The following is a 12,904-nucleotide window of genomic DNA, read 5'->3' as shown; positions in this document are numbered from 1 at the left end:
AGCTAAAAATAGCCAGTCCCTTTTCTGCAGCAGAAAGGGATAGATGTCAAAAACAGGAAGTCAGAAACCCAGAACAAATTGATCTTCGTCTGCCCTGGGGGCAGATCCCACACAGGTTCACTTGGTGGTCAATGCTGGGAGGGGCCCTCGTCAGCTGTGTCATCCTCTCCATCTTGTTGGAGATGCTACAAGGGGGGAAGCAGAGGCCAGAAAGGGGGGGAGGGAGTATAGGGTGGGTAGTATGTGACTTAAGTAGTATAAGGTTAGAGGCAAGTGATCAAATTTGGTGGCAGACCTATTTTCCACTTGGGGATAGGGCAAAGCACTAATTTTAAGCTGGTCATACCTTACCGCTGCTGTGTTTTTATTTCAAAATGTAAGTAATAGGGGAAAACAAAAGAAAAAGCCAACCAGGTCCAGACCGATCACCTTTCTCCATCAAGCATCCCTGAAAACCAATTTGGCAGAGAATTCAGCAGCCGTGTTTCTTAAAAAGAAACATTGAACATTGAACTCACATGCTTCTGATCAATGGATTCAGCTGCTTTTGTTATCTCATCCAGGCATTTTCCAATGATAGGGATCACCTGCCGGTCCACCTCCGCAAAGGTCTTCATGGATTCGCCTATCCTGATTATCCTCCGCTCCTCCATTTCTTGAATTTTCTGTTAAGTGTAAGGATTGGCATTAATACAGCACTTCAACGTGTGAAAAGCCTTTCATGTACATTATCTTGCTTGCAACCCTCCTAACAACCCTGCAAGGTCGGCCAACATTGTCATCGCTCCCTCAAAATAGCAAACTCAAGTGATGACTGCCGATAGGATTTGAGGCAAAAGGGAGAAACAAGGGTGATACCTTTTGCAGGACAATTCAAAACAAAAAAGGGTTAACCCCACAGCAAAACAGGATACAGAACAAGCATGGGGAAGGGTATGAATCAAAGCCACATATTTCCATGACTTTGACCTGCAGCCTGATAGGACACTGAGTTGCTCAGTGCCAACTCCAAAAAACATGTTTCTTTTTGAACGTCAACCCACCAGAGGGTTGGGTTCAGGGCAATGACATAATTCCCAGAAGGACCCACAGACAGATTTTCTATACAGTATAGATTTTCCAGATTTCCAATAATATTGATAACAACAACAACAACAACAACAACAACAAAGCTCACTCAATGTTTTTCTTCTGGTTGTCAAAAGAATAAGCTGGAGAACTAGCTGCACCACCACAACAACAACAAAGCTCACTCAATGTTTTTCTTCTGGTTGTCAAAAGAATAAGCTGGAGAACTAGCTGCACCAGGCCTCCTCTCCCTCAGCCACCCCATCAGATAACCTCAGAAGGGCTCATTTCGTTAGCCAAGCCCAGCTCCACCTCCTGCCCCTGAACTGTGATGTTATGTTAAAGGTAAAAGGTAAAGAGACCCCTGACCATTAGGTCCAGTCATGGCCGACTCTGGGGTTGCAGCGCTCATCTCACTTTACTGGCTGAGGGAGCCGGTGTACAGCTTCTGAGTCAGCGCACGGAAACGCCATTTACCTTCCCACCGGAGTGGTACCTATTTATCTACTTGCACTTTGACGTGCTTTCGAACTGCTAGGTTGGCAGGAGCAGGGACTGAGCAATGGGAGCTCACCCCGTCGCGGGGATTCGAACCGCCGATCTTCTGATCAGCAAGCCCTAGGCTCTGTGGTTTAACCCACGGCGCCACCTGCATCCCTTACTATTTATTAATATGCCACCTTTTGGCCAAAACAGGCATCCCAATACAAATACAGACACAAACACAAACATAGCCATGCAAATACAATACAATAGAAATTGAGCTAATGTTTCAAAAGTATTAAAATGCATACAATTTCCTCCCCTAAAGGCAACAAATTGTTCTGCACAAAAATGTTAAGAGAGAGCAAGAATAAGAACTTAAATAGCAGCTCCTCCTTTTAAGGGTCCCGGGCAGGAGGTGGGGCAGCTTGCTCACATTGCAGCCTGTGCCAAGTGATTACTGTCAGAACAGGTGTTTAAGAACTGGTGCTTGGGTATGATCTTCTCCTCTGACCTCCCTGCCCATTCCCTTCTGTGTCATGTTTTTTGTTTTAATACATTATAAGCCTGAGGAAAAGGGCGGTCTTGTTTTAATTGACTGTGCATAAGCCACTCCTGGGAGCCCTTTTGGCTGAAGAGGGGGTACAAATGCTCTAAATAAATAATCAAATGAATAAATAATAAATATGCCTGGTTCTTGCAGAGGTGAAGGAAATGCTGCTGAAACCGAATAGATGTTAAAGCTGACTAGCAATCGTGCCTTGCTAGGGGGAAGCAAGCCAGGGGCTTATCCACACAACTTTCCTCTGCTCTTTTCAGGCAGTCTGCAATTTAAAGCACTGCTGTGTGCCTCCCCATTTTTGGGCTCCAGAGCTTTCCCCATGCAAACCCGCTCTTTAAAGCTCAATTGGAGCAAACATCAATCTGCTGGAAACTAGAATTGGCATTTGCTCTGATTCAGCTTTAAAGAGTGGGTTTCCGCAGGGAAAGCTCTGGGCAAACAAACACTCAGACACAGAGCATTACATTGCGGACCTCTCTCTGGAAAAAAACGGGGCAAAAGGTAGGGCAAAAGGATAAGCCCCAGGTTTCCCTGCTCAGACATTACACTAAGCTAATCCCTTCTACATTTATCTAACCCACTGTGCAAAGTGGGCAATAATCAGGCTAACTTAGGATAGGAGAATCTATCAATTCAGTTTATCATTTTTCAATACACAACAAAAGCTCCATTCATTCTTCCAGTCTTAAGTTCAGTCTTCCATATTTTTGTATCAGTTTGCAATTAAAAAATGAAAAGGTCCTCATAAAAATTCATCTGCATTTAAGGGTGATTGATCTGTCCATCTTTAAGCTCAGAAAATACTTTTATTCTGAAGATTTCCATGCAGCTGCTTGGTTCCCCCTTGCCCCTGCTTTACATTTCTGCTGTTCTTAATCATTTCATGACACACTGTTGGGAAAACAAGCAAACAATCTATTTGTAAATGGGGAAAACAATTGCTCATTTCAGCTGTAACAAAGGCAGCTGGGCAGCCCAACCTCCTGAGGTGACTGCAAGGCATCCTTTCTGTACATGCCCAGAAGCATATTTCCCAGGCTAGGCACTGCAGCCTGGCCATTAGGTGGCATTCACAAACAGAATTAAGTCTGTGAAATTAAAAACAACCACCAGCAGCGAACATTCAGCCTTGAAGGATAATGCATCTGATGCAGTTCATACATCACTGAGGCCTGAGACTTGAAAAATCAAATTTGAGCACATGCTTTGGGGTGGGGGTGGGGGTGTTGTTCCTGTTTTCAGCTGACACCAACCCACCCCATAACAATGCAAAAATTTTTTGCTCATCTCACAGCTGCAGAACAGAGGTGGCAACGGAACGAGAAACGGTGATGTCACCATCCAGCTCCCTTGAACAATAGCTATGGGCTCATCTAGCCACCCTGCGATCTCCACCACCACCAAGGGGCTACTTGAGCCCTAGAGGGGGCAGCAGCAGATATCCATGCCACTGTGGCCTTGGCTAGATGTTTCAAGGCAGTAGACATGGAACAATCAGAATGTCGCCATTCCAGGACTGCCCCACCCCACAGCTCACAGCCAATATCATGGAGTGTGGCAGGCAAAGCAACACACAGAACTGAATATATAATGATAGCCAACATGGTGCACGCTGGGCATTGTTGGACTACAACTCCCATCAGCCCTTGCAAGGACAATCTGTTCAATTAGGTTAGCCCATTTGCACTGGGACAGATCCAATGTCGATTCTCCTTAGAGTAAAGCCCACTGGAACTAATGGGCATGGCTAGCTCCAGTTCATTTGCTTCAATGGGTATACTCTGAGTAGGGCTCAGCTGGACGCAGGCTTTTCCAGCTGGATAAATCGGGTTTTACCATAAGTGTCTGCTCATTAAGGTTTTAGTCTTGCTTTAAAATGTGTGTGTGTGTGTGTGTGTGTGTGTTAGTGTTAAATTATCTTAGATATAAACTGCCCTGATGAGGTGGTGGCTCAGAAGGCAATTACAGAGCAAAACCAAGTGTAAGTCACTGAGTTCACATCTGCACCTTACACTTTAAACACATGGGTACCCCCGGGAACTGTAGTTTGTTGAGAGCACTGGGAACTATAGCTCTGTGAGGGGAAAACTGTGTGCTTTAAATGCACGATGTGGGCATAACCTAAGAGATGGAGAAAGTGGGTCGCTAGAGGGGCTCTCACCTGGAAGATGTTAGGGATGTGGGTATGATAATGGTCATGCTGCTCATGGTTGAATCTCTGCAATGTGGAGGAGTATTCCGCTTTGCTCTCTTCAGCCATCTGATGGCGGAGCTGAGCTTGCTGCCGTGCCTGGAGGAAAAAGAAAAAAGTCTCAGAGACTTGGGTGACCTGGGGAATTAATCCTGTATCATACCACTGGCATGGTGCATGATGCTTGCCGGATACAGTGCACATTTTGGAAGATTGCCATAGTTGTGTTCCATGTGCCTCCTCTAAACAGTGTTAAAGATAAAACAATCATTTTTTAAGGCAACCAACTAATCCGCTTTGATTGAGCAACCTGAATTTGCTGGTATGTGATGGAATTCCTCCTGCAAAGAGTGAGTCCCCCTTTATTGTTAGTCCTTGTTATAGATTACCAGTGGTGTGTTCAATTTGATTGCATTTTTATTCATATGAAATGTTTTCATTATCCTATTATTTATTACTGTTGCAATAATATGCACAGAACATTGGAAGCCGCCTTAGGTCCATCAGGTTCAGTGTTATCTACACTGCCTGGCAATGGTTCTCCAGAGGTTTCAGCCAGTAGTACTTGGGAGATGCTAGGGATTGAGCCTGGGGCCTTCTGCATGCAAGGCAGGTGCTCTGCCGCTGGGCCAAGAACCTTTGGGCAAACGCTGAAAGGAAAAGATGCCGAGAGAGTGATTCAGCGGGAGTGGAGAAACCCTCTCCTTCCCCCCACTCCCTGCCTGTTTTTATCATTAGTTTATTTTTGAAGCCTCCCTGTGTGTCTGCCTCTCCCAGTCCTTGTCTTGTTTATCTACTTGGAGGCGGAACTACAGTTTTGGCAGCCTGCCTTTTGGTTGAGGTACAACAACACAGTCTTTTGCTGGAGAAGCGGGAGGAGGAAAAGACCAGCTAACTTTGAGCTTGGAAATCAAATTTCTGAATTTCTGAATTGCTGCTGATAAGCCTTTGAGAGGCCTGAGAGCCGGGGTGGAGAACCTTTTTCATTCTCTTCTGGGCAACACTCCCACCCCGCCCCACTCAGGGGCCGCAGGCTGGTGGTGGTGGGTCCAGAAGGAAGAGTGGGTAGAGCAATGGATGCAAATTTTACCTCTATACTGTAGGTTCATTTGTACACATTCACACACACACATCCCTTTCTAGCAGAGGGAGAACAACGTATGCCACCTTGAGCTCCCTGGAGAAAAAGGTGGGTTAAACAAACAACAAGCACTGTAGCAACCAGATAATTAATCTAATACAAAGACCGATCAATATGCGTCCAAAAGATGCACAATCATACATGTGTGCTACACCTGGAAGTGACTCAAAACGTCACTCAACATATCATGAAAAGGGAGGAATGGGGGTGGAGGGAACGGGGGGGGCGCTTATATGCACTGTCGACACACAGGGGCAGGGGAATGGAACCCCCACGCAAAATGGTAGTTGACTATAATTATCAACACTGGCTGGCTCTCATTGGGCTGGTGGGGCAGAAGGCAGGAAGACCTCCAGTAGGTGGAGCCATAGCCAATGACACGCAAAGCCGCTACAGTGGTACCTCCAGTTAAGAACTTAATTCGTTCTGGAGGTCCGTTCTTAACCTGAAACTGTTCTTTACCTGAGGTACCATTTTAGCTAATGGGGCCTCCCACCCCCCGCCGCACGCTTTCTGTTCTCATCGTGAGGTAAAGTTCTTAACCCGAGGTATTATTTCTGGGTTAGCGGAGTCTGTAACCTGAAGCATCTGTAACCCGAGGTACTAATGTATCTGTTTGGTTGTAAGTAAGAAAGCAGGCAGGTGGGGGTCGGCTGAGGGTGGTGGGGCATAGGGTTGCCAGGTCAGGAGCACTGAGGTTTCAGGGCCAAACCTGAGACCTAGGGGAGGCCCCTGGGGATGTCACAGAGGAAGGGCCTAGAGAAGGAGAGAGAAAAGGAGGAGGGCAACCCAGCCTCTGCAAAATGTCTCTGTTACAATCTGCAGCCAGCTACTGCCCTATTGGACCTAGACTCTAGCTGATGCTAATAATTACACATACGCTCAGAGGTGCCATCCTCACTTTTAGCCTCCTTGGGGCTGGTGGTGCAGAAAGCAAGGAGGCCACCAGTAGGTGGCGCCAGAGCCAATGGCAGGCAGAGTCACCTTCTAAGCCAGTGGTTCTCAACCTGTGGGTCCCTAGATGTTGTTGGACTACAACTCCCATCATCCCTGTGCTCTGGCCTTGCCAGCTAGGGGTGATGGGAGTTGTAGTTCAAAAACATCTGGGGACCCACAGGTTGAGAAAGGCTGTATCTAAGTGGTTGTAAGAAGACAAGTAGATAAGGGCTGGCTGAGGGCAGAGTGGGAGGGGGGCAGTGCACAACACGCTCCAATGGAGCAGCCTCCAACTGATAATTCTGTAGGCGCTCAGAGGCACTCCCTTCACCTTTATCCTCACGCGTTTTTGGCTCTGGTGAAAGGCCTCTGTGGCAGAGACAGGAAGAGAGGGCATCTGGGCCACAGGCGGGAGGAGAAAAACCCAGCTCAGATGCCGGCGGCGAGCAGGGAAAGAGAGCCAAAATGAAACAGATGGGAGAAGAGCTGGGGGGAAAACATTAAGTAGGTTGCACAAAAAGAAAGACAGGAGGCTCCAGGGTGTAAAAATCCTAGCCAAGGCAGGAGTTCGGGTAATGCTAAAACAAAAGGGATTGATAGGGGAAAATATTTTGCAAAGATTTTCTGCACGGGCTGACAGCAGCCATTTGAATCACATGGAATGGATCGACTCAGTAGGAGCCTTCCTGCAGGGGAGGCACTCTCTGTCGCCTCTTGTGTGGGACCCTGCCCTGTACCTTCTGTGCCTTTCTCACACAGCCTCTGTCTCTGGGCTTCAGAGGATGTGATTCTTTGATCATTCAGATGCTTCCTGATATTACAGAAATACCAGCCAGAGAGAAGAGGTTCCCTGCTGCCTCTCTGTGTCGGACCCGCCCCGGGCCTTCCTTGTCTTTTCCGCACAGCCTCTGCCTCGGGGCTTCAATTGATGCTGAAGAAATACCAGCAAGGGGTGGAAAGAGGGAGGCAGCCCTGTTGCTGCTCTGTGTGACTCATTGCTCCTGCTTGAAACCCTGGGGAGCTGCTGCCAGACAGTGTGGAGAATACTAAGCTAGAGACAGACAAGTATAAGGCAGTTCCTTACATTCCCACTGCATTTGACCTTTTCACCATCAAAATCCATGGAGGAGAATTTTGGTGCTCCTCCTCCGTAAAGACTTTTGTTCCCCGGAACATGCTGACAACACTTCCCTCCACCCCAAAATTTATTTGCCCATCGTGTTTTGCCTCTATTTCCATTGGCACCTCACAACTTGAGTTTGCTGTTAAAGGGAGTGCAAGAAGAAAGCGCCAAACTGACATTTAGCTGGACTTGGATCCATTTTAAAGGTGTTGGAACAAAAAAAGGGGAGGGGGGAACAGTCCAATTTAATGTCTTTCAGGTCAGTAAAGTCGGGGGGGGGGGGGCATAAAAAGAGAAAGGCTATTTAGCCTGAGTTTCAGAGTGGAATCACATGGTCGTAGAGTTGGGACACCAAGGGTCATCTAATCCAAACCCTTGCAGTGCAAGAATCTCAACTAAAACTTCCATGACAGATCAACCCCTGCTTAAAAACCTCCAAAGAAGCAGAGCCCACCGCCTTCTAAGGTAGTCCATTCCACTTTTGAACAGCACTTTTGAATGTCACAAAGTTATTCCTAATGTTTAGTTTCAATATTTGTTGTCTGATTAGACATGGGTAGGCAAGTCCAGGGGCCGCATGCTGCCCAATCGCCTTCTCAATCCGACCCACGGACAGTCTGGGAATCAGCGTGTTTTCAAATGAGTAGAATGTGTCCTTTTATTTAAAATGCATCTCTGGGTTATTTGTGGGGCATAGGAATTCGTTCATTCCCTCCCCCAAATATAGTCTGGCTCCCCACAAGGTCTGAGGGTCAGTTGACCGGCCCCCTGCTGAAAAAGTCTGCTGACCCCTGGAATAGAGGAAAAACACTCTGAGCCTCCCCTCAAACTCACCCACTAAATGCCTGGTCAGGAACTCCCAGAACTGCTGCTGGCTTCTAATGATATAAATAAAAAGCTGTCAGACCATTGGTTCATCTAACTCAAGATTGTTTAGGCTGGCTGGCAGTGGTTCTTCAGGGCTGCAGATTTAAACCTGGACCTTCTACATGCAGAGCAGAGGCTCAGCCCCTGAGCTACAGCCTCTCCCTATGTGATCATAGATTGTGATCAAAGAATCATAGCGTTGGAAAGGACCCTGAGGATCATCTAGTCCAACTCCCTGCATTGCAGGAATCAAACCTGCAACCTTGGCATTATCAACACCATGCTCTAACCAACTGAGGCTTGATGAGAGAAAAAACAGCCACCCTTTCCTATAACTCCTGTTAGGAACCATCCTTTCCTATAATACTGTCTTGTTCTTCTCGCTGTTCAATTGCAAACTCTGTTTTGTGTTTCTAAGAGCGCCCCTTTTAAAATGTCAGTGCAAGCAGAGACTTGGCTTTATTTATTAACTCCCATTTGCGCCACCTCTCCTCCAAGGAGCTCAAGGTGGGGCACAGAGATCTTCATTCAGGGGGAAAGCCGTAGCTCAGAGCACCTGTTTTGCATGCATCAGGCCCTGGGATCAATCCCCAACGGCTGGGAAGGTCTCCTGCCTGAAACCCTGGAGAGCTGCTGCCAGTCAGTGCAGACAGTACTGAGCTAAATGGACCAATGGTCTGACTCAGTTCAAGGCAGCTTCCTTCAAGATTTCCTTTCCACCCCCCAGCTTTCTAAAAACTTCGAAGAACCGAGTGACCCAATAAGGATATCCAAAGCTCAGGAGCAGCTTTTGAGCTAGTGACGAAGGGGGAAAAAGGGAAGATAAATGGGGGCAGGTTCTGAGAGTCTCGTGAGCCAGGGAGAGAGAGGCTGTTTCCCCAAAATGGGCAAAGAATTGAAACGCAAAACAGAAACCTGTGGTCTTGAAAAGGAGAACGGCTGAGAGGCTCATATCCCCAAACTGCCGCCAGCCAGCTTTTGCCGCTCCAGCAGAGTTTAGGAAGCAAACGTCTTGGAGTTAAATGTTTGCACTTTCAACTTTACCAAGTGCAGATGTGGGGGAGGAGGCGTTAAGGTGGATGGGAACATTTCCCAAGACACCCATCGTAAAGGCCAGGAAGTGGGCTGTGCAGATTCCTGAGAAGCACCAGCCCCAACAATTTGGAAGCTGTGTGCTCCCCGCTGACAGCTCAGGGTCAGAGCATCTGCTCTGCATGCAGAAGGTCCCAGGTTCATTCCCAGACACCTGCAGGCAGGGTTTACTGTTTTGGAGACAGTGATTTTGTTAAGATTCATCTGTAAATGCAAATTTAAATACTGGGTTAGATCAAACGTTCTTCTACTTCCCCCATCTGTCTCCTGTCAATGTCTAGCCAGATACCCTTGGAGAACTCAGAGGAAGGGAAAAACTGGAAACAGAATTTGCCTGCCACTTGCTTCCAGCACCTGGTGATCAGAGGCATCGTTGGGAAATAAGCAACTCAGGAGCATTCATTGCAACACGCTATACTTAGGACTGCCTCTGAAGGAGGCTGGGAAACTTTAGCTGGTGCAGAATTTGGTGGTCAGGTTGCTCGCTGGGCCAAGACAGCTTGAGTATATGATACCGACCCTTGCCCAACTGCCCTGACTGCCAATTAGTTTCTGAGCCCAATTCAAAGTGCTGGTTTTGACCTATAAAGCCTTAAATAGTTCAGGACCGCAATACCTCAAGGACCACCTCTCCCCATGTAAACCATTCCGACTCTTTGTTCAACATCTGAGGCCCTTCTGCATGTGCCTCCTCCATGTGATATATGAAGGGAAGCAACACGAGAATAGGCCTTTTCTGTGGTGGCTCCCTGTTTGGGGAATGCTGATTAACATTTTAAATATATTTGTGGGAGGAGGGTTATTGGTTTGTTTCTGTCATAGTTCTTGTTTTTATTGAACTGCCCTGTGATATTTGGTGAAGGGCAGTTTACACAATTAATTAATTAATTAATTAATTAATTAATTATACTGCCTTCAACTGTGCAAAGCATAGCCATCAGGGCTAGCAGCTACTGACAGCCTTATCTTTCTCCATGAATTTGTCCAATGCTCTTTTAAAGCCATCTTGGTTGGCGGGAGTGAGTTCCATAGTTTATAACTATGAACTGAGTGATGATGTACACAGGAGAAACTTGACCCGCCCCCGCTTAATTCACCCACTCGGGCAGGTGGAATGACTCACAGCTCTTAATTAAGCAAAAAAGAAGAAACAAATATATAATTCAAACAAACATATCACTTTTGGACAATGTTGGCGCTCCCCAGAGATGCAAAGAAATATGTGTCTGCACACCTAAGGGAACAATATACGCTCTACTAAAGTAATCAGACACATGGAGAAGCAAGCTAGGGTGTCACTTCCAAAAATGGGCTCAGACAATACGCAAAGTAGGTCATCAAGCCGGTGGAGAAAAACAGCAGCCGTCTCTGAATGAAGCCAGCAAGAGATCTGGTCTCAGGGCCAGGAAGAATTTGGGAATGTGGAGGGTGAGAGAGCCAAGCAAATAAAATCTGTACTGAGCTAGACACCATAAAGAAGGCTGATCACCGAAGAATTGATGCTTTTGAATTATGGTGCTGTAGGAGACTCTTGAGAGTCCCATGGACTGCAAGAAGATCAAACCTATCCATTCTTAAGGAAATCAGCCCTGAGTGCTCACTGGAAGGACAGATCCTGAAGCTGAGGCTCCAATACTTTGGCCATCTCATGAGAAGAGAAGACTCCCTGGAGAAGACCCTGATGTTGGGAAAGATGGAGGGCACAAGGAAAAGGGGACGACAGAGGACGAGATGGCTGGACAGTGCTCTCAAAGCTACCAGCATGAGCTTGATCAAACTGCAGGAGGCAGTGGAAGACAGGAGTGCCTGGTGTGCTCTGGTCCATGGGGTCACGAAGAGTGAGACACGACTAAACGACAACAAAATTATGTTAGAACCATGAGTACTAGAACCTTCCAGCACTATAGGGCAATGGCAGAGCATCTCCTTTGCATGCAGACGGTCCCAGGAGAGATGAGAATGTCCCCTGCCTGAAACCCTGAACAGTTGCTGCCCGTCAGTGTAGAAAATACTGAGCTAGATGAACCAACAGTCTGACTCTGTTCAAGGCAGCTTCCTAAAAAAAAAAAAAAAAAAGGAACTACTTTTTTCCCAACTGTCTAAAAACTTCCTAAATAAACATGAGAGAGAGAGAGAGAGAGAGAGAGAGAGAGAGAGAGAGAGAGAGAGAGAGAGAGAGAATGATTCTGTTGCATCACCCTCTGGAAGCTGAGCGGCTTCTGGGTTATTGCTAAACTACCCCCTCCAAGCTTCCCTCCTCCTGCTTGCCTCCCCCTCTTCCCCCAAACTATCACAGCAGTCCCTTGATTAAACAATGTCCTATTCTGCACTTGCAAATTATGTAAGGATGAGCCCCACATCACATGCTTACGGCAAAGCACCCAAAGGGAGGCAGGCAAATACAGCTCTCTCTGTGTGTAGTTCCTATTTTATTGGCCCATCATTCAGAAGTGGCTACTGGCATGGCTAGTCGCACAAGCCTGGAGAACACCAGTGATTGTGATATATATATATATATATATATATATATATATATATATATATATATAAAATTTCATTTTATACTGTACATAGGACACAGAGAAGAGTTATAACAGCAGATAAATCACAGAATCATAGAACTGCAGAGTTGGAAGGGATGCCCAGTGGCGTAGCGTGGGGGGTGCAGGGGGGCCCGGCCACACCGGGCGCAACATCTGGGGTTAGGGCAAATCCACAGGTTAGGGGGCGCATATCCACGGGTTAGGGGGCGCAAATTACTTGCCTTGCCCCGGGTGCTGACAACCCACGCTACGCCACTGGGGATGCCCAAGGGTTATCTAGTACAACAAAGGAATCACAGCTAAAGAATCCATGGCAAGTGACCACCCGGTCCTCTGCTTACAAACCTCAAATGAAGTAGAGTGCTTATTTTTTAATGCTAATTAAAAGATGGAAAAACCTATAATATAGGCTTTCAGAGTGAGTACAGTCCGTTGCATGTGGGGTTAATAACCAAGTCTAGGTAAAGAACACCAGCGTTATCAAATTATCAAGTTAAGTTCCAGATTTTTATCTTCCTTCTTCTCTTTTATTTTCCTTGGTTTCCTCTGCTTTGGGCCATTATTGGGATTATACACACATGAAGGTGATGACTGGCTGGGAGAAGAAAGGGGAGCTCCCAGGTGAGATATGGGAAGGTCCACCCCTTTCTGTGGCTGACAAGGGTTCAGCACTACCTTTGAGAGAGGACTCTGCATTTTCCTTTCTTTTTTTCAGTTTTTGTTTTCATTTAGTTTGTTTTTTATTGTATTATGCAAAAAACCTTAACAAAATATTATGAAAGTCTAGTTCCAGATTTGCCTGGCTTCTGACGAGGGCTGTCTTGAAAATAATGGCTCTGTTGTCTATGTTGTAAAGGAATGTCAAATCCTGTAGAAAGCACCTGGAGGTTCTAGTCCT

At 46.6% G+C, this 12,904-nt stretch overlaps 1 protein-coding gene across 23 annotated transcripts in view; it reads right to left on the bottom strand.

Annotated features, from left to right (window-relative positions):
• FNBP1 (formin binding protein 1) overlaps positions 1-12,904 on the bottom strand; it is a 118,488-nt gene that overhangs the window by 36,126 nt on the left and 69,458 nt on the right. For all 23 annotated transcript variants that reach the window (XR_013391426.1, XR_013391427.1, XR_013391425.1 and 20 more), the window contains exons 7-8: positions 4,275-4,403; positions 519-665 (exon numbers count right to left, since the gene is read on the bottom strand). Coding sequence is in view for 20 of the 23 variants with exons in the window: in XM_028714396.2 (XP_028570229.1) it covers positions 519-665; positions 4,275-4,403 (276 nt within the window). In the remaining 3 variants the exon portion in view is untranslated. The remainder of the gene's footprint in view (positions 1-518; positions 666-4,274; positions 4,404-12,904) is intronic.

Source organism: Podarcis muralis, chromosome Z (genome assembly GCF_964188315.1).
Source record: "Podarcis muralis chromosome Z, rPodMur119.hap1.1, whole genome shotgun sequence".
Classification (NCBI taxonomy): domain Eukaryota; kingdom Metazoa; phylum Chordata; class Lepidosauria; order Squamata; family Lacertidae; genus Podarcis; species Podarcis muralis.
This window is presented reverse-complemented; position numbering and strand designations above follow the sequence as displayed.